The 13,695-nt window shown below is 37.1% G+C and overlaps 2 protein-coding genes and 1 long non-coding RNA gene across 11 annotated transcripts; 1 reads left to right on the forward strand and 2 right to left on the reverse strand.

Annotated features, from left to right (window-relative positions):
* Positions 1-2,039: 2,039 nt before the first annotated feature.
* Positions 2,040-2,834, reverse strand: LOC136241269 (uncharacterized). Its single transcript, XM_066032462.1, has 4 exons — positions 2,724-2,834; positions 2,568-2,667; positions 2,455-2,513; positions 2,040-2,398 (listed from the first exon to the last, which is right to left on the reverse strand). The coding sequence occupies exons 1-4, from the start codon at positions 2,832-2,834 to the stop codon at positions 2,246-2,248; spliced, it is 423 nt and encodes a 140-aa protein (XP_065888534.1). The 3' UTR covers positions 2,040-2,245.
* LOC136240644 (uncharacterized) lies at positions 2,835-13,653 on the reverse strand. 2 transcript variants are annotated; one of them, XR_010693916.1, is made up of 6 exons: positions 12,907-13,653; positions 12,791-12,853; positions 12,706-12,740; positions 3,096-3,164; positions 2,956-3,047; positions 2,835-2,848 (listed from the first exon to the last, which is right to left on the reverse strand). It is a non-coding gene; the product is annotated as an uncharacterized lncRNA (long non-coding RNA). The 2 variants fall into 2 exon arrangements; XR_010693915.1 differs by lacking the exon at positions 2,835-2,848 and having other exon boundaries at positions 2,891-3,047; positions 12,907-13,651.
* LOC136240642 (uncharacterized) lies at positions 10,197-12,492 on the forward strand. 8 transcript variants are annotated; one of them, XM_066031661.1, is made up of 8 exons: positions 10,198-10,734; positions 10,783-10,945; positions 11,072-11,182; positions 11,436-11,500; positions 11,557-11,585; positions 11,676-11,768; positions 12,216-12,280; positions 12,340-12,492. In XM_066031661.1, exons 3-8 carry the CDS (start codon positions 11,172-11,174, stop codon positions 12,413-12,415), a joined length of 339 nt encoding a protein of 112 aa, XP_065887733.1. In that variant the 5' UTR covers positions 10,198-10,734; positions 10,783-10,945; positions 11,072-11,171; the 3' UTR covers positions 12,416-12,492. The 8 variants fall into 8 exon arrangements, 7 of the variants coding, with proteins under 7 accessions (XP_065887733.1, XP_065887734.1, XP_065887735.1 ...); XM_066031662.1 differs by having other exon boundaries at positions 10,198-10,499; positions 10,554-10,734; positions 10,783-11,182; XM_066031663.1 differs by having other exon boundaries at positions 10,198-10,399; positions 10,554-10,734; positions 10,783-11,182.
* Positions 13,654-13,695: the final 42 nt, after the last annotated feature.

The following is a 13,695-nucleotide window of genomic DNA, read 5'->3' on the forward strand; positions in this document are numbered from 1 at the left end:
AGCAACGACCCAAAGGCAAGTACAAGCAGAGCACAAGTGCCAAAATATCAGTGTTGCCATAATGTGAATAAAGTTAATAGATTTGTGAAACTTTTTGTCTGGTTTATGAACCTGAAATGATTTATGAACTTTTTAGTGACCAAGATTTTAAAACATTAAAGGTGTGAAACTTAATGGAGACAAATGCTTGAAGACTAGAGAATGTGATGGTCGTTCAAGAGTGATAAAACCTTAGAACCTACAGGAGTAAGAAGATGCTATTTTCAGTCGGGGTGGTGCCTAGCTGTCACAATGTAAGTGAACCAGGCCCAGCTATCACTACAACAGCAGGGAGTTATCAGCAAATGTCATTTTGTGTAAATGTGTGGCCAAGAGTCGATAGTGTTCATTAAACGTAGTGCATGAGTAGCTGTATACCATGCAAGTAGGAAAGATAAGCTGCGGTGAACAGCAGTGTATAGCCTGCACTAAGATGTTTAATGCATGTAGTCCTCATGAAAGTGGACTTAGCTAACATATATAGAGTTGCTATACAGTACCTTGCACTCTATTGTTGAGGTGATGACTGAGGCTTTTCTCCACCATTATTATGTATACTTCTGCATCTGACTGCTGCTGTTACCATGTGTATTTTTAATTATGTGCCACCTTTACTCCATAGTAGTTTGTCATTTTTACCTTATATGTATCCCTTACAGATCTATTGTGCTTGTTACCACAGTAGTGGTAGAGATTGCCCATGTTATTGTTAAAACTCTAATAGAACACACACCTAAACACCATCATAACGTGTGGCCTTAACCACAAACAAAACCTTAGAAGTAAGTTTGGGTGGACTATGGGTCCACTAGTAAGTATGAAGTCAAATGGGAAAAGATACAACCTTTTTCATGATCTTGAAAATGTGCCGATTCTTTATTTTATTATTATTTTTTCACTGATCTAAAGAAAAATCTGTTGAGTTTATGGGAAGAAAAACCACATAGCCTTCCTTCCTATGTTACTGACCATGTCTGTCACCTATTTTTATATCCATATGTGAATGTTACCTCCCACTTTGAGACAATTTTGTACGTTCTCCAGCCATTGATTCAGTGAAATCCTAATAGAACACACACACACCCATAAACAACCTCTAAGGAACCTACAGGAAAATCAATTGGAAGAATAACTTATGTCGTTATGTCACTCTTTACTTCTGTGACCTATTCCATGTGCTTGCATCCATTTTGAGGCAGTTTTGTATGTTAACTACCCATCGAGTCAATGAAATCCTAAGAGAACACACATCGAAACACAAAAAATAATCAGCCACAGCCACAAAACAACTTTTAGAAGAAAATTTGGTAAGCCTAAACATGATTACTGATTTGATATATGTGTATAGTTGTTGCTGACTGTTAATGCAGATTAGCTACATGTAGTTATCCATAAAATGATATACAAATTATTATAAACTGTTGTAATTTTTGTAATAGAGATTACAGTAGGTTAAAGTATATTACAAGTGCTAAAAACAGTAACAAGCTAAAAGTCAAACAGCGAGCAAGTTATAAGCCCTTCTAGAAGTACTAAGGCATGTTAAGTCACCAAAATATTGAAATGATGTCATCAATAAATGGATACATAAAAAGATACACAAACTAGTGTAAAAATGAATTTTAAAAATTACAACATGGCGAATAGAGATTGCAGAAAAAACAACAGAAACAAGAAAGTTATTATATAGGTGCTAACACTGTTCATCAGCAAGATCAAGAAGTACTAAGGAATCTTAAAGCCGCAATTGTCACACATAAATCTCTATTTGCTAGCCAACTCATGTGTGACAATTGCAAGTGTCAGGCCGCATGCCTTAGTACTTCTTGATCTTGCTGATGAACAGTAGCTTACTTAGCACCTATATAATAACTTTCTTGTTTCTGTTGTTTTTTCTGCAATCTCCGTTCTCCATGTTGTAATTTTTAAAAATTTATTTTACATTAATTTATTATTAAAGCTGCCCAGGTAGTGGACACTAACAGTACATTGACACCAAGTTCATTATCAAGAGCTGAATACTCTATCATATTACAGTATTTTGACAGTATTACTTACTGTGTGGAAGTTGATTGTACCAATATACTTCACAAATATTATAGCTATGTAGTTGTTGTGGTCATATACACTATCAAATGAGATTTACATGATTATACATGAGTTTACTGCTAAAACTACTTGCAGCATACAGCTAATAACTACTACTTCAGTACTTCTCCTTAACTACATAAAACGAATCTTTGGAACAGCAGGGTCCAACAAAATCCACACTCTGTATATTAGCAGCCTCCAACTTGCTCTTAATCTTTCTGTTCACACAATCTAGGTGGTACCATGATGAGCAGTTGTCACACCCAATCTGAAAATTTTATAGATATAAGAATGATACATATGCAGCTACAGAAATCAACTTACCCAAATGCATTTCTTCCTAGCCTTACTTGAACAAGTTCGGCAATATTCACTAATGTCATCTGCATAATTAAAACTATACTAAAACTATGTAATATACAATGGTGTACACATACCAGAGTTACTTAGTATCATTTTAGCCATTTCTATTCTGGTATCAGAAACACTGTTGGCATCTAATGATAATGACGAACCATCCAAATATTGCTGAGCAAACTAAACAAGAATTAGGTACTTATTATATTATGTGCATGAGCATTAGCAAAATGTACCTTCATCACATAAACTCCACATGACGAGTTATCCTCTTGGAAGCTATGGGGAATTGATGTTACCTCCCAAGTAAACTTTTGTAGCCAGTAGCCACCATTGAGTTGATGCATGGATGCTATATTGACTGGAAAAAAAAACAGACAAAAAGCATTAAAGATAAGGCCAACATTTATTTAATAACAGTTTATTAATTCCTTTCTTCCTGTTATCTGTCTATTTTATCTGACTAACTTCCATTGTTTTCTAATCCTGTCTAGGACCTTTTGTGGAGTGTTCATGGCTGGATCGATATATAGGATCCGTCTCTGAAGTGGTTCTACAATCTATACCAAATTAAATAAAGAAAGCAGCACATCTTTCTGTATGCTGACCACTAAGATCCAGTGTTCCTTTTCAAAGCAGTAAGCTCCAAGTAGAGCATTGTACTGGGAAACATCCACCTGCATGGAAAGTTTTGTTCAATCATCAAAATACAATGTATCTAAATTTACCATTTGTGAATGTGATAATATTGTGTGAATGTGAATGGTCCTAGAATTTATAGACAGTTGTAGTGTATAACTTCCTATTTAGAATAAATGATACAGTTTAAGTGTCCTGTATAATTATACAGATCTGAAGGACCTGCACAAGTATTTTTAATTATTCTATCCTGGATGGTATCAGCCTTGGGGAATCTTACCAGAGATGAAAGGAAAATGATCACATTGTCCTACGACAATATGTGTCACATTGATTGCTTACATGTTGCAAGAAATCCCTTGCCTTTGCCCGGAAATTTGAGTAGCCTTTGGCTTGATGTTAATAAAATAATAGATTCACTGCACATCAAAAACCATCGAGACAGGAAGTGCCATGAGAAATACCATCCGAAATCTGTCAAGGATCACAATGAAGCCTATAATACAATGAGCTGTGAGCAGACGTTTGCCTGGATTTCTCGTTTTAAGAAAATTGTGTGCTCTATGGGAAAGAGGCACCATCACTTCTATCTTCATAGAATGGTTAAACGACGGAATAAGTACATTGCATTTTGTTATCAACATGATAAGAACCCAGTACAGCCAAAACTTCATTAAATGTAGTAACCTTATATAATTATTTGTTAATTGCAATTACTTTACATTTCAATCATTGTGATTAAATGTCATTATCTGCTTGAAAGGAGTGCACCAAACAGATATTTGAAGCATACATTCTCATCAGATTGATCATGCATGCATGAAGTACATTTTTCAGTTATATTTTGTCTGCTACGTATATTGTTGTTAAAAGGCAGTGTCGAGCACAAAGCATAAAGATGCTGCTATTTTCATTACAGTCAATAACCTCCCAAGCTAAACTTTAAGGATAAAGCTTATGTACTGGCAAATCAATGAATAGCTAGTAAACCATCAGCTACTAAAGTTCACTGTTACATATATTCCCCAGCTTCTTAATTGGAGACATGTAGTAAGCATGCATGTACATATTATAGATATGGGATTTATGGAATACAGCTAGCCCAAATATATTTTATCCAGTTGTATGTGCTACATGCTTTCTACATGGAGTACACTATATACAGATTTTAAAATCAGTAACTAAATTCTGGCTATATAACAGTTTTGTGAGATGGCAGAATTGGTAGAAAGCTAAAGATCTTAATTGTAATTGGTAAAACAGAAAAAATAAGCAGCTAGAACCAAATACAGTGTATATACTTTAAATAAAAAATTAATTATACTTGTAATTCATCTTGGCTGACACAGTCAATTGTCTAATAACAGAACAAACCCACTATCAGAAATTTTGTAACTTATTGAAGAGGTAACAAAAAAATGAAGAGCTCTACCATTTAAACAATATTAAAAGTTGATCTACACAAATTGGCTTAGGCTGCTTAGTCTATTAGTTAATAGATACAAATATATATGACATTTATTTTAGGTTGCCACTATTAAATATTTCTAGAAATGTGTGGCCAGATATCTTCATACTGGCTTAAATTTTGAGTAAAACATTGATTATTCTTTACAGCAGGCTATTCAATTGAACTAAATGATTTTCATGACTCTGCCAACATGGCTTTTAATTGAATATAATTTGTACAAGACTTAGTGATCAGTTTAGTCACTGAAAATAAATTACAAAGCCGTATTTATTATAAACATAATTACAGTGCAAGTTTAAAGGCTGTAACTATCAATACAGTAATGTTCATAAGCTATAGTCATTTTAGTGATGTTATTTGGTCTCTTTATTGTTATACTTGATTAAATGTGTGCTTGCCATACAAATCTTTCTTAATTTAATTGGTGCTAATTTCTGGGGTATGCATCTAAGCTAAGAGCACATACACATTGGTCTACATAAAAGTTAATTGGCTTGAAAATTTAAACTGTGTATTTACGTTGGGCCCAGCCACATATTATAACAATTCCACAAAGCTATAACATCCTTTGTGACTTTATTAACTCCCAAAACCAGCCTAGCAGAAACTATATACTCTTAGCAGCAAATTAATTTCAAAATAAAAATCATGACATTACCAAAAATCTAGCACACATAATGGTTTTACTGTACTCTATAAAACTATCAAAACCTCAAAAACCCAAAAATCAGCCTTGCAGTGCTCCAGTATTGTTGTTTGTGACTTACTGAACTCTATAAAACCCCAAAAACCCAAAAACCAGCCTTGCAGTGCTCCAGTAATGTTCTTTGTGACTTACTGTACTCTATAAAACCATCAAAACCCCAAAAACCAGCCTTGCATGCAGTGCTCCAGTATTGTTCTTTGTGACTTACTGAACTCTATAAAACCATCAAAACCCCAAAACCCCAAAAACCAGCCTTGCAGTGCTCCAGTATTGTTGTTTGTGACTTACTGTACTCTATAAAACCATCAAAACCCCAAAACCCCAAAAACCAGCATTGCAGTGCTCCAGTATTGTTCTTTGTGACTTACTGAACTCTATAAAACCCAAAAACCCAAAAACCAGCCTTGCAGTGCTCCTGTAATGTTCTTTGTGACTTACTGTACTCTATAAAACCATCAAAACCCCAAAAACCAGCCTTGCAGTGCTCCAGTATTGTTCTTTGTGACTTACTGTACTCTATAAAACCCCAAAACCCCAAAAACCAGCCATGCAGTGCTCCAGTATTGTTGTTTGTGACTTACTGTACTCTATAAAACCATCAAAACCCCAAAACCCCAAAAACCAGCCTTGCAGTGCTCCAGTATTGTTCTTTGTGACTTACTGAACTCTATAAAACCATCAAAACCCCAAAAACCCAAAAACCAGCCTTGCAGTGCTCCTGTAATGTTCTTTGTGACTTACTGTACTCTATAAAACCATCAAAACCCCAAAACCAGCCTTGCAGTGCTCCAGTATTGTTCTTTGTGACTTACTGTACTCTATAAAACCCCAAAACCCCAAAAACCAGCCATGCAGTGCTCCAGTATTGTTCTTTGTGACTTACTGAACTTTATAAAACCATCAAAACCCCAAAAACCCAAAAACCAGCCTTGCATGCAGTGTTCCAGTATTGTTCTTTGTGACTTACTGAACTCTATAAAACCATCAAAACCCCAAAAACCCAAAAACCAGTCTTGCAGTGCTCCAGTAATGTTCTTTGTGACTTACTGTACTCTATAAAACCATCAAAACCCCAAAACCCCAAAAACCAGCCTTGCAGTGCTCCAGTATTGTTGTTTGTGACTTACTGCATGTACTCTATAAAACCATCAAAACCCCAAAACCCCAAAAACCAGCCTTGCAGTGCTCCAGTAATGTTCTTTGTGACTTACTGTACTCTATAAAACCATCAAAACCCCAAAAACCCAAAAACCTGCCTTACATGCAGTGCTCCAGTATTGTTCTTTGTGACTTACTGAACTCTATAAAACCATCAAAAACCAAAAAACCCAAAAACCAGCCTTGCAGTGCTCCAGTAATGTTCTTTGTGACTTACTGTACTCTATAAAACCATCAAAACCCCAAAAACCCAAAAACCAGCTTTGCAGTGCTCCATGGTAATGTTCTTTGTGACCACTTACTGAACCGCTCTATAAAACCATCAAAACAAAACCCCAAAAACCAGCCTTGCAGTGCTCCAGAAACGTTCTTTGTGACTTACTACCAGAACATGATAAACCATTTGCCAAAACCCACCGCATGCAACATAGCTACACAACGAGTACACAAATATCATATCAGTAGTCACTGGCTATATACACATAAATAAACCGCCATGTTGCCTCACGAGCTTAACTTACTTCACTATCATTCTTTAGACAGAGCCACCCGATGCAACTCATCATGTAAAACCTTCAAAACCAGGTTTTTCCATTCTTAAAATATACATATATCCCCCTTTATATCGCCATATCTATGTATTTGTGTTGTAAAACTTAATTGTAAAAAGGCGATTAGCACATATCATGATAAACATGTACTTTGTCACAGTAGAGTCTCTCATGAAGTCACGATTATTACGAGACATTGGACCAGGGTAAAAAATTACTGCTATATTTAGAGGTTGTAGCGTTTGTATATCTTAGTATCTTAATAAATAATCCCCCATGATCACTAATCACTAATAGTACAGTGAAAATTGGTCATTATTCAGGCCGTAGGGACAAAATTTTCTAACCTTGCCTTTTAAAGAGGTGGCTGCATTATGCGGCCTTAAAGAAAGGTAAGAAGCATGCTGTTCTAACTGGCTATAGAGATGGATTTAGTGTATGACAGCGTATGAGACAGTGAGTGCTGGCAGCAAGGGGGCAGCCAATCTGTTAGAGCACCAAAAGCACTGCTTCAGACATAGGCAGTTGACTGTCAGCCCCAAGTGTAAAAAGTTTCACTATTGGTACTACTATTGGTCCTTATAAGCTCCTGATGAAGAAAGTGATGAAGTCATTATCCATAGGATATATTTTTTAGAGTATCCATTTCAGTTCTACAATATAGTAGCCAAGCGTAAGATGAACATAACACAGCATTCCAGTAGTTTAGTGGTGACCACAACACTGCCTGAGTTAAACTGTGGTGAGATTTGAGACTACCAGAAGCCCTGGAATGTCTTCAACACATGAAATACCAAATATCTAATGCCTGGCTTTCATCCACAGTGGACCTGTCTTGGTGGCCACTTGTACAGAAGGGAAACAGCTGCCACACAGTCTTGCGAGCGAAACAGCTAGTTGCCACACCCCTTAATTATCAATTTGTAAAATCTTTAGCAAAATTGTGTGTGCGAGCAAGTGCGATGTGGCAGTGCCGTGTATATGGTTGCTGCCTAGCAGTGACACATCACGAGTATTGAAGTCACAATGCGTTACTGTATCATTCATCTAAATACAATCCACCCCAAAAATACCTTCGCTGTAAAAAAGGCGCGCCCAAGAAACTACAAGTACCTGGAACCCAATGTAAAAAAGAAAAAGAAAAATCAGCTTAGCTGAAGTGAAAAGTAACTGGTAACTTAAAGAGCTGATATCTGAAGCGGCCAAGAATACAATTACTAAAGTTTAATCCATGCAAGAACACCTTGGCTATAAAACAGGTGTATACATGAAAGTAACTGGGAACTGAAATGGCTGATACCTGAAGCGGCCAAGAATGAATGGTCATATACAACTAATTCAAAAATTTAACACTGAACCTTTATAATTCAGCTGTGTTCTATATTCACTCTTGCTGCATCGTAAAGTAATTTCTTTTAACTCTAATTGGCTGGTAATTTGGCCGCCTTTTTTAATAGTCAGTATAATAGAGCAAAAAAAGGCGGCCAAATTACCAGCCAATTAGAGTTAAAAGAAATTACTTTACGATGCAGCAAGAGTGAATATAGAACACAGCTGAATTATAAAGGTTCAGTGTTACATTTTTGGATTAGTTGTATATGACCATTCATTCTTGGCCGCTTCAGATATCAGCCATTTCAGTTCCCAGTTACTTTCATGTATACACCTGTTTTATAGCCAAGGTGTTCTTGCATGGATTAAACTTTAGTAATTGTATTCTTGGCCGCTTCAGATATCAGCTCTTTAAGTTATCAGTTACTTTTCACTTCAGCTAAGCTGATTTTTCTTTTTCTTTTTTACATTGGGTTCCAGGTACTTGTAGTTTCTTGGGTGCGCCTTTTTTACAGCGAAGGTGTTTTTGGGGTGGATATCACTCATTTTTGTCAGTGATAGACTCTACATTTGGTTTAAAAGCTAATTTTTTGGAAATGAGCAATTAACATTAATGCAGAATATTATCTAGGAGAGTCAGTAAAATCCATACATAATAATGATTGTTTCATAACACTGTAAATTCGGAAGTATGAATTTACGGTGTAGTATGACTGTTCTATTAGAGTAAATTTATCTTTACTGCCTGCACGTCATGAATATATCTCATATCTGTGCATGTTAAATGCTTCAGACACCTAATTAAACTTGCAAGTGCCTAATTAGTTCACAGTTGCTACACAGCTATAAATACATTAGTAATTGTTATCATCATAATCATTTATCATGTTATAACCATTTTTTAATATTTTGGTCACAACTTCAGGATTAGAGCAGCAGAGAAAGGAATAGAGGACTCAACCATCAAGACTTGTATATGGGAGATGGAACAGTATTGCGATGGACAATGCCGGTACTAACCCCTCAAGGGTGTTGCAGTACAGTATAGATGCAAGACCAGAGCCTCGATCGTCACCTTTTGACTGTGGTCACAACTTCAGGATTGGAGCAGCAGAGAAAGGAATGGAGGACTCAATCATCAAGACTCGGGGAGATGGAATAGTATTGCCACGGACAATGCCAGCACTAACCCCTCAAGGATGTCACAGTGCAGTATCGATACAACCACTCCAACCAGTGCATAAGACCAGAGCTCGATTATCACCTTTTGACTGAAATTTTTATACTTGATGAAGCAATTAAAACAAAAAAGTTGTAGTACTTGTACTTTCCTGAGGGAACATGTCCCCAGAGTCCCAGACTCCCTTGCCCGTTCAGCAGAATAATATGATTGAGCCTTACTACCACTTTCACTTTTATTCTTGGCCTGAATGTACATATCAGCAACATAATACAGTAGCTGTAGATAATACTAGTTAATGCCCCTAGGCAGAGCTATAGGGGTGGGAATTTTTCCCTACTATCAGAGAGAGAACTATCATTGACAATTGTGATGAAAAGATGTACAACAAAACAAATAGGCATGTGAAACCTCGGACAGCATGCGAACACAAATAGAGGACTACACTGTGGGCATGGCAAGGCAAAACAACAACAACAAAAAAGTACTATCATAGTAGTGCTTCTCGCAGTTCTTTGCCTGGCCATCATCAACTGCTGTCAAAACATTAGTTTCGTCCCCCAGACCCTTCCTCAAGCATGCTTATCACACAAAAATAACTGTGCACAAACAATTATTCATTGACAGCTTATACTACACTTACCGCATTGTTGAACCATGTATACCAACAGATTGACAACTAACACGTGATCTATTTAGGGGAAATCTCGTGGAAAGTCCCTAATTACCTTAAGCGGACACTCATGATCCGTGGCTTTAAATTGAATGGTTTAAGAATGTAACTGGATGGTGAGGCGTACTTTAATCGGCTCGACTTTACTGAGAAACTCGAGCCCCTCGTGAGAAACTACATCGCTTGAGCAACGCTTGAAAAAGTAAGAGTCCGGCAAGACGTACTCTAATATCTATGGGCAAGAATACTGAGGGACTCTATGATATATGCCGGTCTTGAATGCTAACGAAACGAGGAGTGAAGTTTGTGCAACGTGTCACATCGCCACACACTGATTCACCGTGTTTGTGCGATAGGGTTTTTGGACCTGTCCACCAGATGTTGAAAGGAAATTCATTCCAACTTGTGAAGTTATTGGTATACTCATTGTTGGGGTCCATGGGGACATCGATGATCATTTACCAGTCAGCTGTAAGTAATGTCACAACAGAAGGAAAGGAACCATTTCCATACCCCTATGGCATACTGATTTTCCAGGTCAGTTTATGTACACCCAACCACAGAAATGTAGAACTTTGGTTGCAGGTGGAAAATAAACACCTTTTTACTCAGTTACAAGAGATTCACCCAGCTGGGATAAAATGTTGAAGTGAATGTCATTAGTACCTACTTGCGGTTCATCTGGTATTGGACAATTCCAAGTGTCCAGATTATGCAGTTGTCCTCATGTTCAAGTTTACACGTTTAGGCAAGTTCCACAACATCCTATAATCTATTACTATATCAGTGTGGAATAATGCTTATATAATATTTTTCATATTCCAGGCTTTAGGTATGTGTATTGTATTTAACACCTGCTTGTTGGTTTTTGCAGGCCATCTGGCCATGGTCATACTGGTTTATCCACTAGCTGTTGAATGTGATCATGGTACATATGTAAGTTGAGACCATGCAGGAACAAAGATATAGGTGTCATGAATTTCAGGTCAGTTGACATTCAGAGGAATTGTATTATTGCAATTGTTCTTTTTGTAGTTATCAATTATCAGTGACCAGTTTGTGATAGCGTACTTTTGTTTGACTAATGACCAAATGTTCTGGTTTACATGCTTACCCAACAGTTATGTTACTCACTTAACCTACATATGGGATATATATTTTTAGTTCATTTTGATTATTCATCCTTTATTGGTACAGCCTGGCATATTGATTTTTTGCACATTCTCTTTTTAATTCAGTGCCTGCTGGATTGTTTCGTCAGATATCGAAACAGATGTCTTTGGTGTTGCGACCGATGTTCCAGGTCAGTTTGCATGTGTGTTTAATTTTGGACTTCAGTGCCTGCTTATTCTTTTACAGGTCTCGGTATTGAGTGTCATGAATTTCAGGTCAGTTGACGTACAGAAGAATTGTATTATTGCAATTGTTGTTTTTGCAGTTATCAATTATCACTGTATACTAGTGATGTGAATTTGCAGGTCAGTCTACTCAGATGTATCAGGCATAGTGTTGATGGGTTCGAACAAGTATCCAGTGTAGACTGTAGCGGCATCAAGGGTGTTAATTTCCAGGTCAGTTTACATGTTGTGATGTTAGTGATTTTTTCCTAGTACCCAGATATTAAGTGTATTGTATTTAATGCCCACCTGTTATGTTTTTAAATTATGGTATATCAGTGTAGACAGTGCAACAGTAAGCCTTCTGTGTTGTAGTAACTATTTGTTTCATAATATTATGCTGTTGTCCCGGAATGGCACAATTTTTGGGCAACCAGTGTGAAGTCCAGTGGTACAAACATTGTATTATGACCAAGTTGTGATAGCGTACTTTTGTTTGACTAATGTGCTAATGTTCTGGTTTGACTAATGTCCTAATGTTCTGGTTTAACATGCTTACCCAACAGTTATGTTATTCATTCACTTAGCCTGGGATATAATTTTTGTTCATTTTGATTATCCATGCTATTATTGACACAGCCCGGCATATTTTGTTTTTTTGTACATTCTGTTTTAATTCAGTGCCTGCTGGATTGTGTCATCAGATATCGAAACAAGTGTTTTTGGTGTTGCGACCGATGTTCCAGGTCAGTTGCATGAGTGTTTAATTTAAGGTTAACTTCAGTGCCTGCTTATTCTTTTACAGGTCTCAGTATCGTCATGCTGACATACAAGAAATCATCACTATTGTTGGAACTATTTTTAGTCAAGTCTTGATGTGATGTTAATTAACGTTGTTACACATTGTTGTATGTTTACCATATGGCAAGAAATTATCATGGCCATCATGAAATTTGAATATTGTGTAAGTTGTGTGGACCAACCCCAACTCATACATGGTCACTGGCAAACCACGAACCACATTCAAGCCACAACACCACGAACCACATTCGAGCAATCCATTACAAAATTTTGTTGCACCATTTGTGTGTGCATAATACTTAATGAAAGCCACAACACAAGCTACATGGTACACACTACATAGAGGTGGTAACCCCTAAAGGCTTGTTACCTTTTGTATTCACCTTATCGGCCTTTGTGGTTAACCTATTAAAAATTACATGTAAATAGAGAATTGAAGAGTATGCTTAAAGCACCTTCGCTAGTGATTTTGTTCAAAGACAACTGGCGATTTATAAACGCTCGCATGGGGTGTGGTACTACATGGAATTTAAAAGATTTCTGCTTAAAACGCCATCCCTAGGGAACTTACGGTTCAGCACGCTGTCACAACTTGTTTATCAGGCATTAGAGTTTGTGTCCACGTCGTGTCTTTAAAAGTTATTGTAGGGATTAGAGGTTGATTGAAGAAAATACGCGTATAGAGCGTATTCACGAAGAAATTACAAACGAGGCGCTTAAAATACGTGTGGTAAAAGCCCCAATGCCACAATAGAAAAATATCACGTTTTCATTCGTTCCTCCTGACCTGGTACACGAACGGCCAATTCGTGGCTATGTAGTAATCACCTACAGGTGGGTAATAACATACTAGATGCACAACCTCGTAGCTAGTCTACTTTCTGATATCGTAATAGAACGCCCCATCTGTTTTCCTACGCGTCTAGGACATGGCGCGTTCTCTGGTGAAAATTTCAGAAAGTAGACCAACTACGCCAATGTGCTTCTAGTACATCATTAACCATTAATATACTACTACCATACTGCCATGAATCGGTTTTCTCTCTGCTTTTAGTGTCAACAAAACACAGGCCAAAACTAAGCAAGTTTTACCTCGCGTTTTTCCACCACCACGAATACACCGAACAACTTCCTAGTGGCAGTACAGTAGTCGCCTATCAATGGAGAATTAGGAACTAGAAGCACAAGAGCGTAGTTAGTATAGTTTCTGAAATAATGGCCATGAAGTGTGCCATGTCCCTACACAAGACGAAACATTCCGCTGCGATACCAGGAAGTAGACTAGCTACGAGGTCATGCTTCTAGTATGTTATTACACATTCACAGGTGGTTACCTCATAGTCGCGAATTGGCTGCTTCT

This window comes from Dysidea avara, chromosome 12 (genome assembly GCF_963678975.1).
Source record: "Dysidea avara chromosome 12, odDysAvar1.4, whole genome shotgun sequence".
Lineage (NCBI taxonomy): Eukaryota > Metazoa > Porifera > Demospongiae > Dictyoceratida > Dysideidae > Dysidea > Dysidea avara.

Excerpts from the sequence above, each read along its gene's own strand:
- LOC136240642 (XM_066031661.1), top strand. Across the intron at positions 11,501-11,556 it reads TGTTGCGACCGATGTTCCAG|GTCTCGGTATTGAGTGTCAT; the intron begins GTCAGTTTGCAT and ends ATTCTTTTACAG. Across the intron at positions 11,769-12,215 it reads TCAAGGGTGTTAATTTCCAG|TGCCTGCTGGATTGTGTCAT; the intron begins GTCAGTTTACAT and ends GTTTTAATTCAG.
- LOC136241269 (XM_066032462.1), bottom strand. The coding sequence starts at position 2,834 with ATGCATCAACTCAATGGTGGCTACTGGCTACAAAAGTTTACTTGGGAG. Across the intron at positions 2,668-2,723 it reads GTGGAGTTTATGTGATGAAG|TTTGCTCAGCAATATTTGGA; the intron begins GTACATTTTGCT and ends ATTCTTGTTTAG. Across the intron at positions 2,399-2,454 it reads CTAGGAAGAAATGCATTTGG|ATTGGGTGTGACAACTGCTC; the intron begins GTAAGTTGATTT and ends TAAAATTTTCAG.